Raw genomic sequence first — 15479 nt, 5'->3', positions numbered from 1 at the left:
TACAGGGAATTATTTGGGAAACTTCCTCCCTGAAGTGGGAGAGGAATTAGAATCACTGGACCTTCAGAATAAAATGCACTCATTTTCAGCCAAAAAAAGAAATCATTAAATAGATGATATGCACTTACAAATATGTCTAAAAATGGGTCCGGAACCGGTTCTGCCTTACCTTTGTTGCAAAAGGTCCCGTCATAGGCTGTGTTTGAGCAGTCGCAGGAGTAGCCATGATATTTTTCTATGCATTTGCCTCCATTCTCACAGTTGGTCCCATAGCTGGTGCAGTGGCCAGAGCACCCAGATTTGAACCCGGATGTGACCTTGGCTCTTTCCTCAAGGTCAAGTGTCACTCCATTCATCCTCAAGGAGCGGATGCAGCCCAGAAAGCCTTGCTGGCCTCCAGCTCCACCTGGGAATGACAGAATGCAAGAGGTCACACGGAAGAACTCTGCCTTGGTTTCTGTCTTGATTCATTATGATTGAACAATTGCGGTAGAAGACGAGACTGCTAAGTACATCGGGTATTGTCACTTTCAAGTTGGTCTTGTCTAAACAGAAAAAGTTAAAGCTCTCCCTTTAGGCTATAATACCTAATTAAAAGAGTCTGTCTTCTAAGAAGTGAGAAATTTGCTACAGAAATAAAATGTTTGGAGGTACACAAAAATGCGTAATCTGGTTTCCTATAGAAAAGAGGTTTATAGAAATCTTTAGTTTCTTTGCTCTTTAATCTCATGACATTCAGTTCTGTAGCATTATCTACTGAAAGAAATAAAAAAGGAAGAGAAACATGAATATATTAGCATGGTTAACAAGCCAATTAGTCAGAAGGCATAAATCCATTTGAAATGTGATTGTACGTTTTGGTTCTTGTCTCATGAAAGGCTTTGCTTTGAGGTTCACATTAAGGGTATCTAGGACTTGTCTGGGGTGTTGGGAGTTGGAATTGATCATTTTACATAGAAATCATGTTTATTACTAAGTTGGGTTAGGTTTCATTGCTTTAGTCTAAATGTCTTTGCAAGACATGTACCACAAAGAACATGTTAATTGTGAGTTTTGGAATAAGTTAATAGAGTTAGGCTGAAGTTCATTGCATAAAAATATTAAAATCTTCCAAACAAACTTCATAGAAGTATTCATTAAAACATGTGTCACAAGTGGATTTAATTGTGTCTGTAATATCCTTGGTTATTCTTTTTTTTTTTAAAGCAGCTTGTATAAAAGGAGGAATACAAATCTATACATGTATCTGTATCTTAGAATAACATCTTTTTGGAAATAAATACAAAATAAATAATTGGTAAAATTATTGGAATAAATATCTGATGAGGTCTTAGAAAAGAGAGTTTGTTAATAAAAATAAAACTCAATTTACTCTTTCATTAAAAGCTGTGCAGAAGGAATCGACCTAGCACCTTAAGGTGTTTTACCTGATCTTCACAACAACCTGCCAAGGTAGGTATTGTCGTCATTGACCTCATGTACAGACAAGGAAACTGAGGCGTAGGGAAGTCAAGGAGTTTACACCAGGACTCAGGGTGCCCTGGTGGCAAGGCTGTATCAGAACTGTCTTATTGTGGAGCCTATGTTCTTAATTGACTAGTGATGACCACTCAGTACAGAGGAAGATAGAGATTTGGATGTTTTTCCCAATGGAGCTGTCGATTGGGTTGCTAGAGTTTGGGTAAGAAGTTAGGCTGGGGTTGATTCTGATCACCTGGACTACTGTCCTGAGAAGAAGAGCATCCCAGTAGACTCGAGACAGGTCAGCTCTGCTTATGTCTGTGAATCCTCATCCATAAGATGGTGAAGAAATCCTTCCACTGTCTGTTTAAACCCAAGCCTCATGTTTCTCTGTTGGGAAGTGCATCATTTTGAATGATTCTCCAGGGAACATTTTATTTTCATAAAATATTTGAATAAAAGATTAATTGAAGGGAGTCCAATGCCCTTTGTGATCAAAGCTGGTGGGTAGCAGAGGGCAAAAGAAGTTATTAAAAGCAATGGCTTTGAAGGGCTTCCCACTTCGCCATCTGCTCATCAGCCAGCTCCATACCTCTGTGCTGAGGAGAATTGGGGCCTTGCCTGATTTGGAAGAATTTCAACCCATTAGCCACTCTTTGTGTGTTAGAATTTCATTTTGGCTCTTATCATTTTAGTCACTATGGTTTTTGTTCTTGCAATAGGGTTTTCCAAAGTACCTTTATTACATAAATGCATAGCTGTTTGAATTTTCATCACTAGTCCATTAACACAATGATGTCCTATCAAAATATGTGGAAATTTCTAAGTCACTGATTTTTAGCTATCCCCTTCTCCTTTGGTCTCATTATCAATGTAATTAATAGTATTTCATTGTGGAAACTGTAACATACTTATAAGCAAAACACAAAAGAGAACTGTAAGGTTCCTCAGATGCAACTACTTTTAGGGAACAGCCCTTTCCAACTTTATCTATGAACACATAGATGTGCAAAGAATAATATAAAGGAAGCAATGAGATCATAATAGCCCCATGATTCTCAAACTTGCTTTTTGCACTTAGCATATCACAGGATATTTTCCAAGTGACCTGTGGACAACCAGAACTCGGTGTCTAACATGGGCCCAGCATCTCTCTGTGGAGGGGTGGTCACTTAATCTGCTCTCACATTACCATCGGGCTTTTTAGCTTTTTCCAATTTCCATTTTACAGTGTGTTGCAACAATATGATCTTTGCAAAAACGTCATCATACTTGTCCTGTTTTTCCTTAGATTTTGTCCCTTGGCATTAGTGGATTACACTTCCAGGTGTGACTGCTGGGTCTGAAGACACACTTTTCTATGTGTGTGAGCTACTGCGGGGAACACCGGCCTCGTGCTCCATAGGCAAGCACTCTACCACAGTGTGGCATCCCCGGCCTGAAGACACATTTTAAAAGGCATTTTGAATCTATTTTCCTTGAGAAGAATTTACCAATTAATATTTCACCAGTAGGTCCAAGGTGTCCACCTTCCCACCAATTCTAATCCTCATGGATTTGTCAATTCAATTGAGTGGGGAAAAGCAGCTCGCTGTTTGATAGGCATTGCTTCACATACTGAGAATGGAATATTTCCTATGTTTTCCTTTTTATATTGTATTGTTTCTTTACGTTCTTTAATTTTTTTTTGGGGGGGGATAGAAGATATATTTCTTATTGATCGAAAACAGTATTTTGTGCTTTGACTCTTTGCTTTGCATTTTGTGATTATATTCTTCCAGCTTGTGTCTTTTAACTTGTACGAGGCTTTTCTTTTTCTCTATGAAGGCTGTGGTTACTGAGGTGGTACATCTATGTGTCTTATTTCTGTGGTTTCTGCCTTTAATATTGGGCTTCTAGAGACCTTCTCCAATCTAAATCAATATAATTATTTAACTCTATTTTCTTCTAATACTTTTGAGATTTTATTTCTCTCAGCATTTTAACCTTTACTCTCTTTAGGACATATTTCACTCTGGGAATAATTTGTATTTAATGGATCCTCAGCAATGACTGAGGGCTTCAGAGATTTCAAAAAGGCTAAGTAAATGTTAACGTGGTCAATAATGGAGATTTAAAAAGGGCCAATTAGCAGAGCAAATCTATATTAGATTGCATCTTTTTTTATATCATTAAGACAAAAATTCAGGTATATAAAAGCATACTTAGTGACTTATGGACACAGGACTCACTGAAGAAGGGGCTCCAGGGGCAGGGTTCCCTGCTGTCTGCTCCTGCCCTGGGCCCTGGGTGTTCTGAGATTCTCCAGCTATGTCTGTTCCATTCAGGGATGCTGACTGCCTTTGGTTGGGCCTTGGGTTTTATCAAATTTCTTGATCTCTCTCAGCATCAGTTTTCCCAACCACAGAAACAGGGGCTGAACTGGTGATGCCTCGGGATCCCCCAGCTCTAAATTGCTCCAGCTCATGATTTACAACACTTCCCTTTATGCTTTTATGACTCCCTATCTTTCAGTAAATAATTCTTTCTCCTAAACTTCTTTGTTTTTTCCTTTTCTGAATTGTTGGCTTTTTCCTCTTCTTTGGAACTGATCACCAAATATGACTAAGTCTCATTTTCATTTGTTGCATTTATTAAATTAAATATTTTTCCACTACGTGTTAATTTATAATGGAATTACCATTTCTCACTCCAAAAGAAAGACTAACTAAAATATTTTTTTCTTACTTAGGTGGCCCCCTCATTTATTTAAATGGGCCAGTAGCTTTCTTGATCGAGTCAAGAGGAAGAAAAAATATTTTATGCTGAAAATGGTCATTATATATTATGCAAAAGATGTTAATATGCTGAAACCATAAAAACCGAGTTTAACTTATTGCTTTGTAGAAATCTTTCTTTGTGGCAAATGTCATAAGTTGAAATTATAGGTCTTCAAGTAAAAATGCTACTTAACCTTTGTTAATTAGGAAATCAACACATTGTCATTGGAGAGAGCCCCCCTGCCATGCCAGGGCTTCATGCACATTAGTCAAACCTCTGATAATTATCCAAGGTGAGATGTGGGTTTAATTTGTATATCATTTTTCATGTGGAATGGTACACAAGTGTTGCAATTAAAGATTAATTATGAAAATGCTGTAACTACCCTTAATGAATAATACAGCCATTAAATGCACAGAAGGTGGGGGCAAAAGAATCAGTATCACATTAAACAAAAAGGACAAAAATAATATCAAGAGGAAGCATCAAAACATACACGTCTTCAAACTCAGAGCTGAACAGTGTTCTAAGAAGCTAAGTTCTATTTCAGAGCTACTTTATCCACTCAGACTGGTCACTCTTCTGCCCAGTCTCCACACCAAGTTCTTTTTGTATGTTAAAAGGCGTAACCACTGTGGGAAAGATAAAGTCAAGGAGGGTTAAGTGGGATCTGGAAAGGGAGTGGGGATGTGGTGGAGTCGGTAGGAAGGGGCTGGGGAGTGAGCTGGGAGTGGCTGCAGGATGGCGAGAAGAGCAAAGCCACTGGTCAGCTCAGCAGCTTTGTAAGGTTGGGAAGGCATTGCTAAAATGACAGGTGGAGTCCAATATGGTCACAAGCAGCCACTCGGTGATGCTGAGCACAGCTTGACACGTGGAGGCACCAAACAGGGATGAGGAAAGCAGGAACGACGGTCACAAAGATTCATCTTTGTGAACTGGTTTTGTGCCTCACTGCCTGTGTGACTTTCCCAAGTCCTTCCTGAGTCTCAGTCTTCTTAGATGTTACAACATTAGCATGACAATATGCATTTTGCAGGGCATCTTCATAACAGATAGTAATGCACCTCTTTGTCAGATAGCAGTGGTGCTAGGATCGGTACTATTAACGAATATAAGCAAAATTCTACAGGAGCACAGAACTGAAATAAGTTGATTATGGAGAAGACACTGAGTATACAGAAATCTGATGCTGAGGTATCTTGAGTGTTATGGACTCAATTGGGTCCCCCATAGTCCCTAATTTATCTATTGAAGCCCTAAACCCCAACCTGACACTATTTGGACTTTATTTGGACTCTACTTGACTCTGTTTGGACCTCTATGAGGTTTTTAAAGAGGTTTCAAGTTTAAACAAGGTTATAAGAATGAGACCCTAATCCAGTGTAATTGGTATCTTACAAGAAGAGGAAGACACCAGGAATGCACTAGCACAGAGAAATGATCATGTGAAGACAGGGAGATGACAGTGGTCTGAAAGCCAAGGAGAGAGGCTTTAGAAAAAACCACCCTACTGACCTTCTCAGCCCCGAGAACCATGAGGAAATAAATTTCCTGTGTTCAACCCACCTAGTCTAAGGCCTTTTGTCCAGGCAGCCCTGGCAGACAAAGAGAATGAATAAAGGGTTAGCATTAGGCTTGGACTGATCCAGCCTGCTTGGAGTGACCTTGGAGTCCATCTTTTAACTGCATTGTTCCCTCGGACAGCACAGTTAGGATGGGTGACTGCTCTATTTTGTCTGCAGTAGAGGACGGTGTCTGTGTCTGGGTTGGGAGAACCATGAGCCGGCATAGGGATCTTGAGCTTATGACTGGCATGATTGGGGGGTGGGCAAAACTTTGACTTCTCTGGGCAGGTGACCCACTCTAACCATGGCTCTTCTACATGGCTGCTAAACCTGTCTGGGTAGGTGAGGGGGGAAGCAGCTGTGTGCTTGGATAGGTGGGCTGTCCAGGGTTGCAGATGTTACACCTGCTATTTCTTGGGTTGTGTGTGATACCATTGTGTCTAAGGTCTTGATTGTCAACTTGAAAAACACAAAACCCATGTGTTAATGTCGATGTATAAACAAATAAACACACACACAGGGTTATCTGAATCCTAGGATGACTACAGTCTCCAGTGGTGGAGGGAGTTAAAAGAAATTAGTTCCCAGTCTTCAGTGCAGAGCGGCAAGATTGACAGATATTGATCCTCGAGTCCTCTGTTGGCCGGGTATTGAAGGACATGCACGGAAAAGGCCTTGACATACTCAGAGAATGAGGTTTTTGGAGAACTGCTCTTTTGGATGGTGCTCATGAGCGCTCATTCATAACTTCATGCAGCAGGATGGATTTTTTTAGATCATTATCACTGCATGCATAGTGTAAAGGGCATGTAGAATACGTGACTCCAAACTATTAAACCAGAATAAAATTTCAAAATAAAAACTGAAGGAATACCGGGGTTCCAATAGCAGAAAGCCATCGTTTGTGTCTAAATGAAACTTTGTTCTGTAATGGGGGTGGAGTTAAGGGGTTCTGGAGGCTGTAGTGTCAGGGTAAACTTAACAGAAGACTGGCTGTACCAGGCCCTGTCCCCAAAACTTTATATATTTCAACTCTCAAAGATAAGTCTCATTATGACCCCCATTTTACAGATGAGGAAACTGAAGCCCAGCAAGTTGATTTGTGCAATGTCACAGAGCTAGCAAGGGGCCAGACTGACAGCCAGGCTGTCTGGCTTTTCCACCTGTGCTCTCATTGTATCCATAGCTGCCATATGGACTTGGGGTGTGTATCACATAAGGCTCTTTCTTCCCCCCATCTGATATGTCTCTAGGTGTTGCTGTGTTTATACACGGAAAATGCTGAAGAGTGCTTAATGCCTGAGATAGGCTGGGCCATTTACCATCATCCCTGAAGCCACAGGGTGGCTGAACCTGAAGGGGAAGCACAATGTTCACAATTGAATGTGGATGCCAGAACTGGTCTCAGGTCAGCAAAGAAGAGACACATCTTTGGTGCCATCCCTGAAAGCACACTTTAAAAAACCTAGTACAAAAGCTGAACACTGAGATTTTGAAGCCACATCAGGAGTGGGCCTTGGACCCTGGGGGGTGGTGGAGGTTGATCCTTCTGCCTGTGCCCAGTTTGCCAGCATGGATTTCAGAGGGCATCGCTCTGCAGGGGGTCTTGCAGTTCCAAGTCCACAGGTGGGGATAAGAGAGTTCCATGCTAAATTGCCACTTCCTGGTCAGATCCAAATCTTAAACAATTGACAGGTACATTAGTAAACTCTAATGCAACCCCAGACCTCAAATTTCTCAGCTGAGAACTCTGTCTAAATATTCCGTTGACAAATATCTGTACGTGATTTTGCATATTGTGTGCTCTGCTGAGAAATTCTGCTCATATTTGAAGCAAAATGAGTATCTTTCTGCTGATCCTACATTCCCCATGTCTCTCCCTCCTTCTTACGTTTTTAGAAGTATCTATTTAAACACCCATAGCTAGTGCCTTTCAATTCAGAGTGAAGAATCCCCAGCACTGGCCTTCACCTAGCACCTTGGTCTTGTCACCCAGAGTCCAAACTTCAGATAAGTCTTGACAGATGGTGTTCCCAGGTCAAGGCTGGGCTGGTGGAACTGGGAGGAATCAGCACAGCTCTGGTAACTGGCCCTCGTGGAGGCCTGGGCTTTCCATGCCAAGAGGGTAGAGGACCAAGACCAGAAGGGTTGAGACGGGGAAAGAGAAGGAAGTCAGCAGAAAGCTCGAGACAACAGAATGGCAGGGAGTCTCGAGGTCAGGACTTCAAGGAGGGTGAAGTTATTAAGGTCAAAGTCCCCCTGGGAGTCAGGGAAAGAGAGATAGCCGCAAAAGACCCTGAGATTTGGTGATTTTGGAGACAGAGGCTTCAGTGTGGAATGAGACTGTTACTAATGAGGGTGTGGGTGGTGAGAGGATGGATTCAGCGGGGTGACAGGTCCCTGACTTAGGAATCAACACTAGAACATGACTGTCCTCTGGCTGAGCAGGAATGAGGCACCTTGAAGTTGAGTGTGTGGAGGGGTGAGGGACTGGAAATGGACACAGGAAAGGTTGAGAGGGATGGCAACCCCAGGGCTCTGTGTCCTGAGGCAGGAGTCATCTTCCCAACGTCAACTCACTGGGAGAAGCCAGTTCAGGCCCTCCACGGTGAGGCCTGAGGACAGGGAGCACTGTGGAAGGAGCACTGGGGAAGGAGCACCGGGGAAGCCCACACCCTGCCTCACCTGCCCTGGCAGAAGCAGGACCAGGGAGCACAGAAGAAGGTGCCATTGACGCAAAGGAGTAGCAGCAAAGTTAGCAAAATGATACCTTCCTGAAACTGAAAACTCAGAGAGATGACAAACTATGGTGAATGTGAAGTGGTTGGAGATATTGAAATGAGAAAATTTATAATTGCTGAAAAAAAGCTTCCTTTGGACGGGTGGAGTAGCAGAGTAGAAACACAGCCGAAGAACAGCTCCGTGGGTTGGAATAAGGGGTCAAAATACTTCCTAACGGGTCCAGGAAAGGACAAAGAGGTTTTTAAAAAATGAAGAAAAGCCAAGAACCACAGAGGGAGGAAGTAGAAACGCCAGCGTCTGCCTAACAGTAGCCTCGGGAAAAGGTGGCATCAAGGCAAGCAATGGCCTGTTTGAAAAACCAGGAGGGCAGAATTGTCCGGAAGACACAGTGTTAGACTTTGGATGGAATCCTGAAGAGGATGGAAAAGCCAACCACAATAAACAGCACCTACATCCACAGCTGTGGCCTTGAGACCCGTACCTGGGGTCCCCACACAGGACTCAGAACACCTTCACGGACAAGCCTCCATCTTTACTTGCATTAGCTACTAGAAGAGCTGCAGCATCTCCTTCAGTTAGGAATGTAGGGAAAATCACAGCAGCATGAGGAGCAATGCTCGTATACTGCCACCAAGGAAAATGAACGGGATTTTCAAGTTACCTTGGAGTTGTAGATCGAAAAAAAATTTATGTTCTTGATTACTCTGAAATTATGGTTGTTAGTGGGATTCACACTAGGTCTTGTTATTTAAAGCATAGTTTTGAAAAACTACTGTATCAAAAATTTGATGTTTTAAACGTCTCGATGACTTTATCTCAGTTATATCATGTTTCTTTTGTAATTGTGTATATTTTATTTTCTTCATATAAGACATTTTTTCTGGGAAGGCAGATAGAGGCGTCCCCAGATTTCCAGAAGGATCCATGACCCCCAAAGGGTTACAAACTCCTGCATTCTAGTAAAGTTATGGGAACTAAAAAAAAAAAAAAAAGAAGTTCTTAAAAGCTTTCAGGGACAAAAGACAGAAATAAGAACTTCACCTATGTCAACCCCCTCAGTAGCATGCTGGCTTTAAAAGATAGCTAACCTATATCTTCAGAGTGTTGATTTGAATATGAGAACCAGCTAAGGCATTCGTTGGCAGCAGGGTCCCAGAAGGAGTCCCTTTGGTACCAGTCTCTTTCCTTTTGTAGTGCTGGGAATTGAACTGAATTAAAAAGAATTTAGGAGGAGATTAGAGGGTGTGGGAAGTAAGTGTCAGTAAAAAGAAAAACTTAAATACCACTCTTTTTTTGGTAAGCAATTGTGAGTAAATATATTCATGCTATTCCACAGTTAGAACTATAGAAGTTGCCGCTTGTAGGTGACAGGCAGGACAGGAGTGGGTGATGGGCCTCCTGTTTCACTCAGGAGGACAGCGTGGATACTGGTACATCTTTGTGGACAACAGGGAAAGAAACCAGCACTAGGAGTCTTAACAAGTTAGGGGCAGGGGCCAAGGAAATGAAAGTAGAGGTCCAGAGCAGAAACACACTGTGAGATGAAGAACGCTATAGGGTAAAGATGGGAATTATATGTCGGTCTAAGGAACAGTGAATCAAGAGGCTCACTAAGAGCCTGACAGTGAAATGCCCTGAACAATACGAAGTTGCCGTTGGAAGGACCACTCATAGACATGCAATGAATAAAGTTTGGGATATGCCCTCAGAAACTGCTAGGTCAAGAGCAATAGTGAGTAAGATTGGAACACACATGACCTTTGACTGGGTAATTCTGGACACAAATAAACTCACTGAAGAGTGATCTGAAGTAGCAGAGTTGGGAGAAACCCAGGTATTCATCCTTAGGAGATGGGATAAAGGATGCATAGTACATACCCATAATGGAACATAGTCACAGAATAGAATTCACAGAATTACACAAAGAGAAAACATAAGGCTAGTGAGAAGATTAAGAAACAGAATGGGATTTGTAGCACAATACCATTTACGTAAAGCATGATGGGAAAAAAACACTACAAATGTTCAGGAACACTCATATTTTTGAACAAAAACATTGAGGGAGGGTTAGAAGGGCAAACATACAGTATACTCCAGTGAAACTGGGAATGGTTAAAAAAGAAAGATTAAAATGAATGCACAACACTGTCAGGATGTGACAAGAGGACCACAAAATGAGGAGAGACCACAGTTCTGCATATCCAGGGGACTCGAAAAAAAACGAGGACCGGGCAAGGAGAAAGGATAGAATGAAGCATTAGTGGGAAATAATCCTGCTTATCTGAAGGCAGAAGTAACGAAAGTGGGTATCTTCTGTCTCACTTTCTTAGTGTACTGCAGGAGGAACTATGGGCTTGTGGGTACCTATCTGCTGGGTATTTGAATCACTTACACTAATTACTAAACAATAATTTTCTATGCAATACTTGCCACTTATTATCATGAAGTTTGGTTGAGTCCTTATTGGGAGAATAAAAAAATGATGTCATGATTATTTGATAAACTTGTTAGACATTTTAGAAAATATTGATTGCACAACTGGTGCCTTTCTATTAACATGCCTTCTCTGGGTCAGACCATCCGATGTCATCAGAAAGTTGGAATGGGAAACCAGAGTCCCTGAAGGTTTTGCTCTCATGGCACATGAGCTACTTTATACAGAAGGTGAACCATAAGTTGGCTCCCAATATTAGGTTCGAGATGTTTCTCTTCACAGTTTCTACACTCATGACCTCTGCCTTCTAGTAAGTAGCTCAGCTGCTGTGGAAACAGGTAGTTCAAGACTGTCTTCTAGTTGAGGACTTAGAAGAGGTTCAAGGAACACTGTCAATTTCATTATGTTGGGGGCATATACAAAAAGAGTAAAGCTTGTGACTTGCTTTATTCTCTTTATATGTTAAGACTCTAACTGTAAAACAGACAGCTGGAATTGCAAAAGTTAATTAGTTTTGTTCAGTAAAGGGCAGAAAATGAAAATGGCAGCCATTAGTGGAGAAGGGCCCTTCTTGCCTGTAGCGGGGCTGGGTTTCGGGTAGCTTTGCTGAGAAGAGAGAGAGCAGCTGACTCAGGGGGCATCAGGGCAGAGCTCTGGGTCAGTGGTCAGGCTAAGAACAGAAGACGAGTGCTGGTCGGCTTGGTGGTGAACAGCTGGGAGCAGTGGGTATTCCAGGCTGCAGACGCCAGCACTCATTTGCATTTTGCTTCGTGTAGAGTTTATTGACATCATTTTTAAACTAGATTCTATCTAGCAAATGATTTGATTGATTTATTCTTTTTTTCTTATGACAAATGGTTTCTCATCATGACATCATTTCCTATCCTTATCTGGAAGTGAATCAGAGACCAGTCATCTAGGTTTGGGGCAGAAACTTATAATTAGGCTCAAAGCTGATATCTCAGCTAGTGCCAAAGAAGCAAGACCTCAATTTGATATCATGGAGACGGAAAACTACATTCAAGGTCAAGACTGATCCAATGGTGGCTTTCATAATATTCTCATTTTTCTCTGTGACTTCTTTTTTTCTTCTGTCATGCTTGATTTCAGTCTCTGATACTTGGTGAAAAAAGATATTTCCAAAGACGGCAAATATCATCAAATTTTACGAAAAGAATTTTGAAGAATGATCATTTCTTGCTTTAGAAATGGGATGATCTAATTTTGAATCTATTAAGTCAGAGAAATAGCAAAAATTATACAATTTAATTTATTGATTTATTCAATCGTTAACTTAGTAAATGTTCACAGAGAAAGCACTGCTCAGTGGTTGGTGGGACCGTATTATTCTCAGTTTCTGCTGTCAGGTAGCTTACCTTCGAGTAGGAGGACACAAAAGTAAATGAACATATTACCCGTCCCAAGGAGAACTGGAATGGGTGGCTGCCTGGCTACTTGAGATTACATGGTCAGGGAAGGTCTCCATAGGAGGTGGTAGAAGCTGAGATAAGATCCTCAGGAAGAAGCGGATTGTTGATGTCTGGGGAGGTATTTCAGGCAAGGGAACCCAGTGAAAATGCTACGCAGCAGGAACAAGCTTTGTTATGTTCAAGCAGAGCACTGATCACAAAGACTAGGGAGAGAGAGCACTGGTTACAGTCATCCAAGCAAGAAGCAAAGGTGGCGTTGATGAGGGTGGGACTCGAGGTGGTGGGTGCTCTTGTGGCATGGTTTAAAGGTGGGGTTGTAGGACTTTCTATTGGATGGTGAGTAATGAGAGATGGAGAAGAAAGAAGGGAAATAAGAAAATTAAGAGTAACTTCAAATGTTGAGCAAAAATGGTGATGTCATTTACTGAGCTGGGGAAGGTTGGTGGAGACACCAAGGCTTGGGGTAGGCATGGAGAGAGATTTTTTTCCTGCCATGTTTATTCTGAGATGCTCTTTAGACATCCAGGTAGACAGGTGGATGAATGGGTCTGGAGTTCCTGAGAAAAGTGAAGCCTGAAGATTTACATTGAAGAGTCACTGGTGCATATGCAGTATTGGAGGCCATTAGACGTTGGGCTGGACCAGATCTTGCAGAACAATGTGTGGATGGAGGAGAGAGGATGCTCTGTGGCCCTTCAATATTTAATGGTCAAGTAGAGGAGGAGAACATAGGAGAGACTATAGCAGTGGCCCAGGAGGACACAGGAAAGCAGGACAGCATACTGTGAGAGAAGTGACAGTGGTTGGGAGACCAGTGTCTGAGATTGATGACTTCATGGCTGTGGCAGGCTTGGTAACTTGGAAAGTTTCTATGCAAAGGTGTAGGATGCCTGGTTGCCATAGCAATGCTCTCCATGGGGAAACTCTGTTGCTAGAGTCTTATCAGCTCAACCTTGCTCTCAGGCACACAGCTCCTGGGAATGAAGGAACTTCTTTGCTAAGATAACCACTATGTTTCACCAGTTCTGCTGCTGCTCCACCTGCCTGGGAATTAGTAACTTTAAACAATGGACTTTCTTGAGAGCTGCACAATGCTCCTAACTCTGCACATTGCAACTGTAGAATGTAACTGAGAAATAGCTGCATACTGTTGCTAACTCTGTAACTTTCATGAACACAAAGAATAATGCTTGCATAGTATTTAATCTGATTAATGAGACATAAATAATAAAGATTGCTGGTGTAATCCTTTAGACCTGCTTCTCCACCAGAAAGCATCACTCCACCCAATCCCAGCTTTATCCTCATGATCTGAATGTGTGACTCCTTATTTTTTCTAATCTCCCGTTGCCCCTCACCAGAACCTGCTCGTTTGGCCATGCTGGTCACGGCAGCATACTGCCCAGGAATCCAAGGGAAGGGGGAATTTCAGAATGGCCTGTGGGATGTGGAAAGAAGAACAGAAGAATGTGATGTAGACTTGGGACCCATGTTGATTTTGACAGCCTATATCATAAGAGGAAAGGAAAGGAAGGAAGAAAAGAAGGAAGAGAAGGAAGGAAGGGAGGAGTTAAGAAAAAGAAGATACTTTTTTCCACATCATAGACACATCAAGGGAGGAGTCTCATCCCCTGAGAAGAGTGCTTCTGCATGAAATTCTCTTGTTGATCCATCCCTTTGTGTTTGGAGTGATCCTCTGCCTACCAGGCCGACCTATCTCATGCCAGCCTGACCTCCATCCCTGTCAATGACATTCTCCTACTAGAGACCCCACCACTGAGTAAAGTACATCCCCACTGGGCTCTGCTGTCATTTGGAGTGTGCACATCTTGGTCGGGGTGGGTTTTTCTGTGTGTTTTGTGAACTTCCGGCACAGCCTATAGCTAAAGGTAGCACAGTGTCTCCAAGTGCCTCTTGGCCATGGTGTCATCCCAGACAAGGGGTCTTGTGTACCTGGACCAACATGGCCTTAAGTTCCCCTCAGCTTGCCTAACCATAGACAGGCATTTGGACCCCTGACCTCCCATTGTTACTTACTTTAGAAAACTTGTACAGTAATTGCTATTTCTTTCTCTGTCCCTTTCAGGTGTAAATCTTTTCAAAAGCCTTTTGGGGGGAGTTTTACAACTGAGAATGTCTTCCTCAGGGACCTGGAGCCACTCTGAAATGTAAACCTCACAGAAGAGGCACCCAGCTCCCAGCTCCCAGTCTCCACGGGAAGACGGGAACTCCCTTTCCAGGCTCCCTCTCCAAGTTGGAAAACTACGTCCTCTCTTAGGATGAGGAGAGCTGACCTTCTTTAAGTACAATCAATTGACAGACCCAGTGGGCCCAGGAACCCTCCTGTCCCTGCTCCTGCACACTTTCCTGTGTGTACTTGAACAGAATGAAAATAGCTCTCAGGCACACAGCTGAGGCTGAGCGCTGGTCTCTCCACCCCGGTGCCCTGGTGGTGCACAGAGCCCTCCTGGCCTGCGCAACGTTGCCCAGTGCAGATTTAATTTGGAGAAGTGAAATGTTGAGTGTCTGAAATTGGAATAGCTGGGATCAAATCCCTTCTTGTTCCCTATTAGATGCAGGGGAGTTAACTCATCTTAACTTCAGTTTCTTCCCTGTGAAAGTGAAACAGGAACTAGCCATAGGATCCACTTCCTAGGGTCTTGTGTGGATTAGATAGGTGACATGGCCTCGAGGTGTTTCCCTGGACCGCTCAGCCTGCACTCATGTCTTTACTGCGGAGTCCACATTAAAAGAAAATGGGAGAAAAACACAGAAAGTCTTTACTAATTGCTCTCCTGACAGAGGATTGCTATGCAGACTATATAAAAATTCAACAAAACAAAACAAAAAAACCTAAATGCAAAAAACCCCACAAATAAACCATTTAATAAATGGGCAAACAAACTAAACCCACATTTCTCAAAAGAAGAAATACAAATGGCAGTGCAGATATGAAAAAATGTTCACCATCATTACAATTAGGGAAATGCAGATCAAAACAACACTGAGATTTCATCTCACACCAGTCAGAATGGCAGCCATCAGGAATACAACCAACAACAATAAACGCTGGAGAGGACATGGAGA

General features: G+C 42.4%; 1 protein-coding gene across 1 annotated transcript in view; it reads right to left on the bottom strand.

Annotated features, from left to right (window-relative positions):
- Cntnap2 (contactin associated protein 2) overlaps positions 1–15479 on the bottom strand; it is a 1911322-nt gene that overhangs the window by 181977 nt on the left and 1713866 nt on the right. The window contains exon 18 of the mRNA XM_058574358.1: positions 170–406. Within this exon, the coding sequence (XP_058430341.1) occupies positions 170–406 (237 nt within the window). The remainder of the gene's footprint in view (positions 1–169; positions 407–15479) is intronic.

This window comes from Marmota monax, unplaced genomic scaffold (assembly GCF_021218885.2).
Source record: "Marmota monax isolate L192 unplaced genomic scaffold, Marmota_monax_Labrador192_F-V1.1 WCK01_AAM20220418_F8-fsc00193, whole genome shotgun sequence".
Taxonomy (NCBI): Eukaryota; Metazoa; Chordata; class Mammalia; order Rodentia; family Sciuridae; genus Marmota; species Marmota monax.
This window is presented reverse-complemented; position numbering and strand designations above follow the sequence as displayed.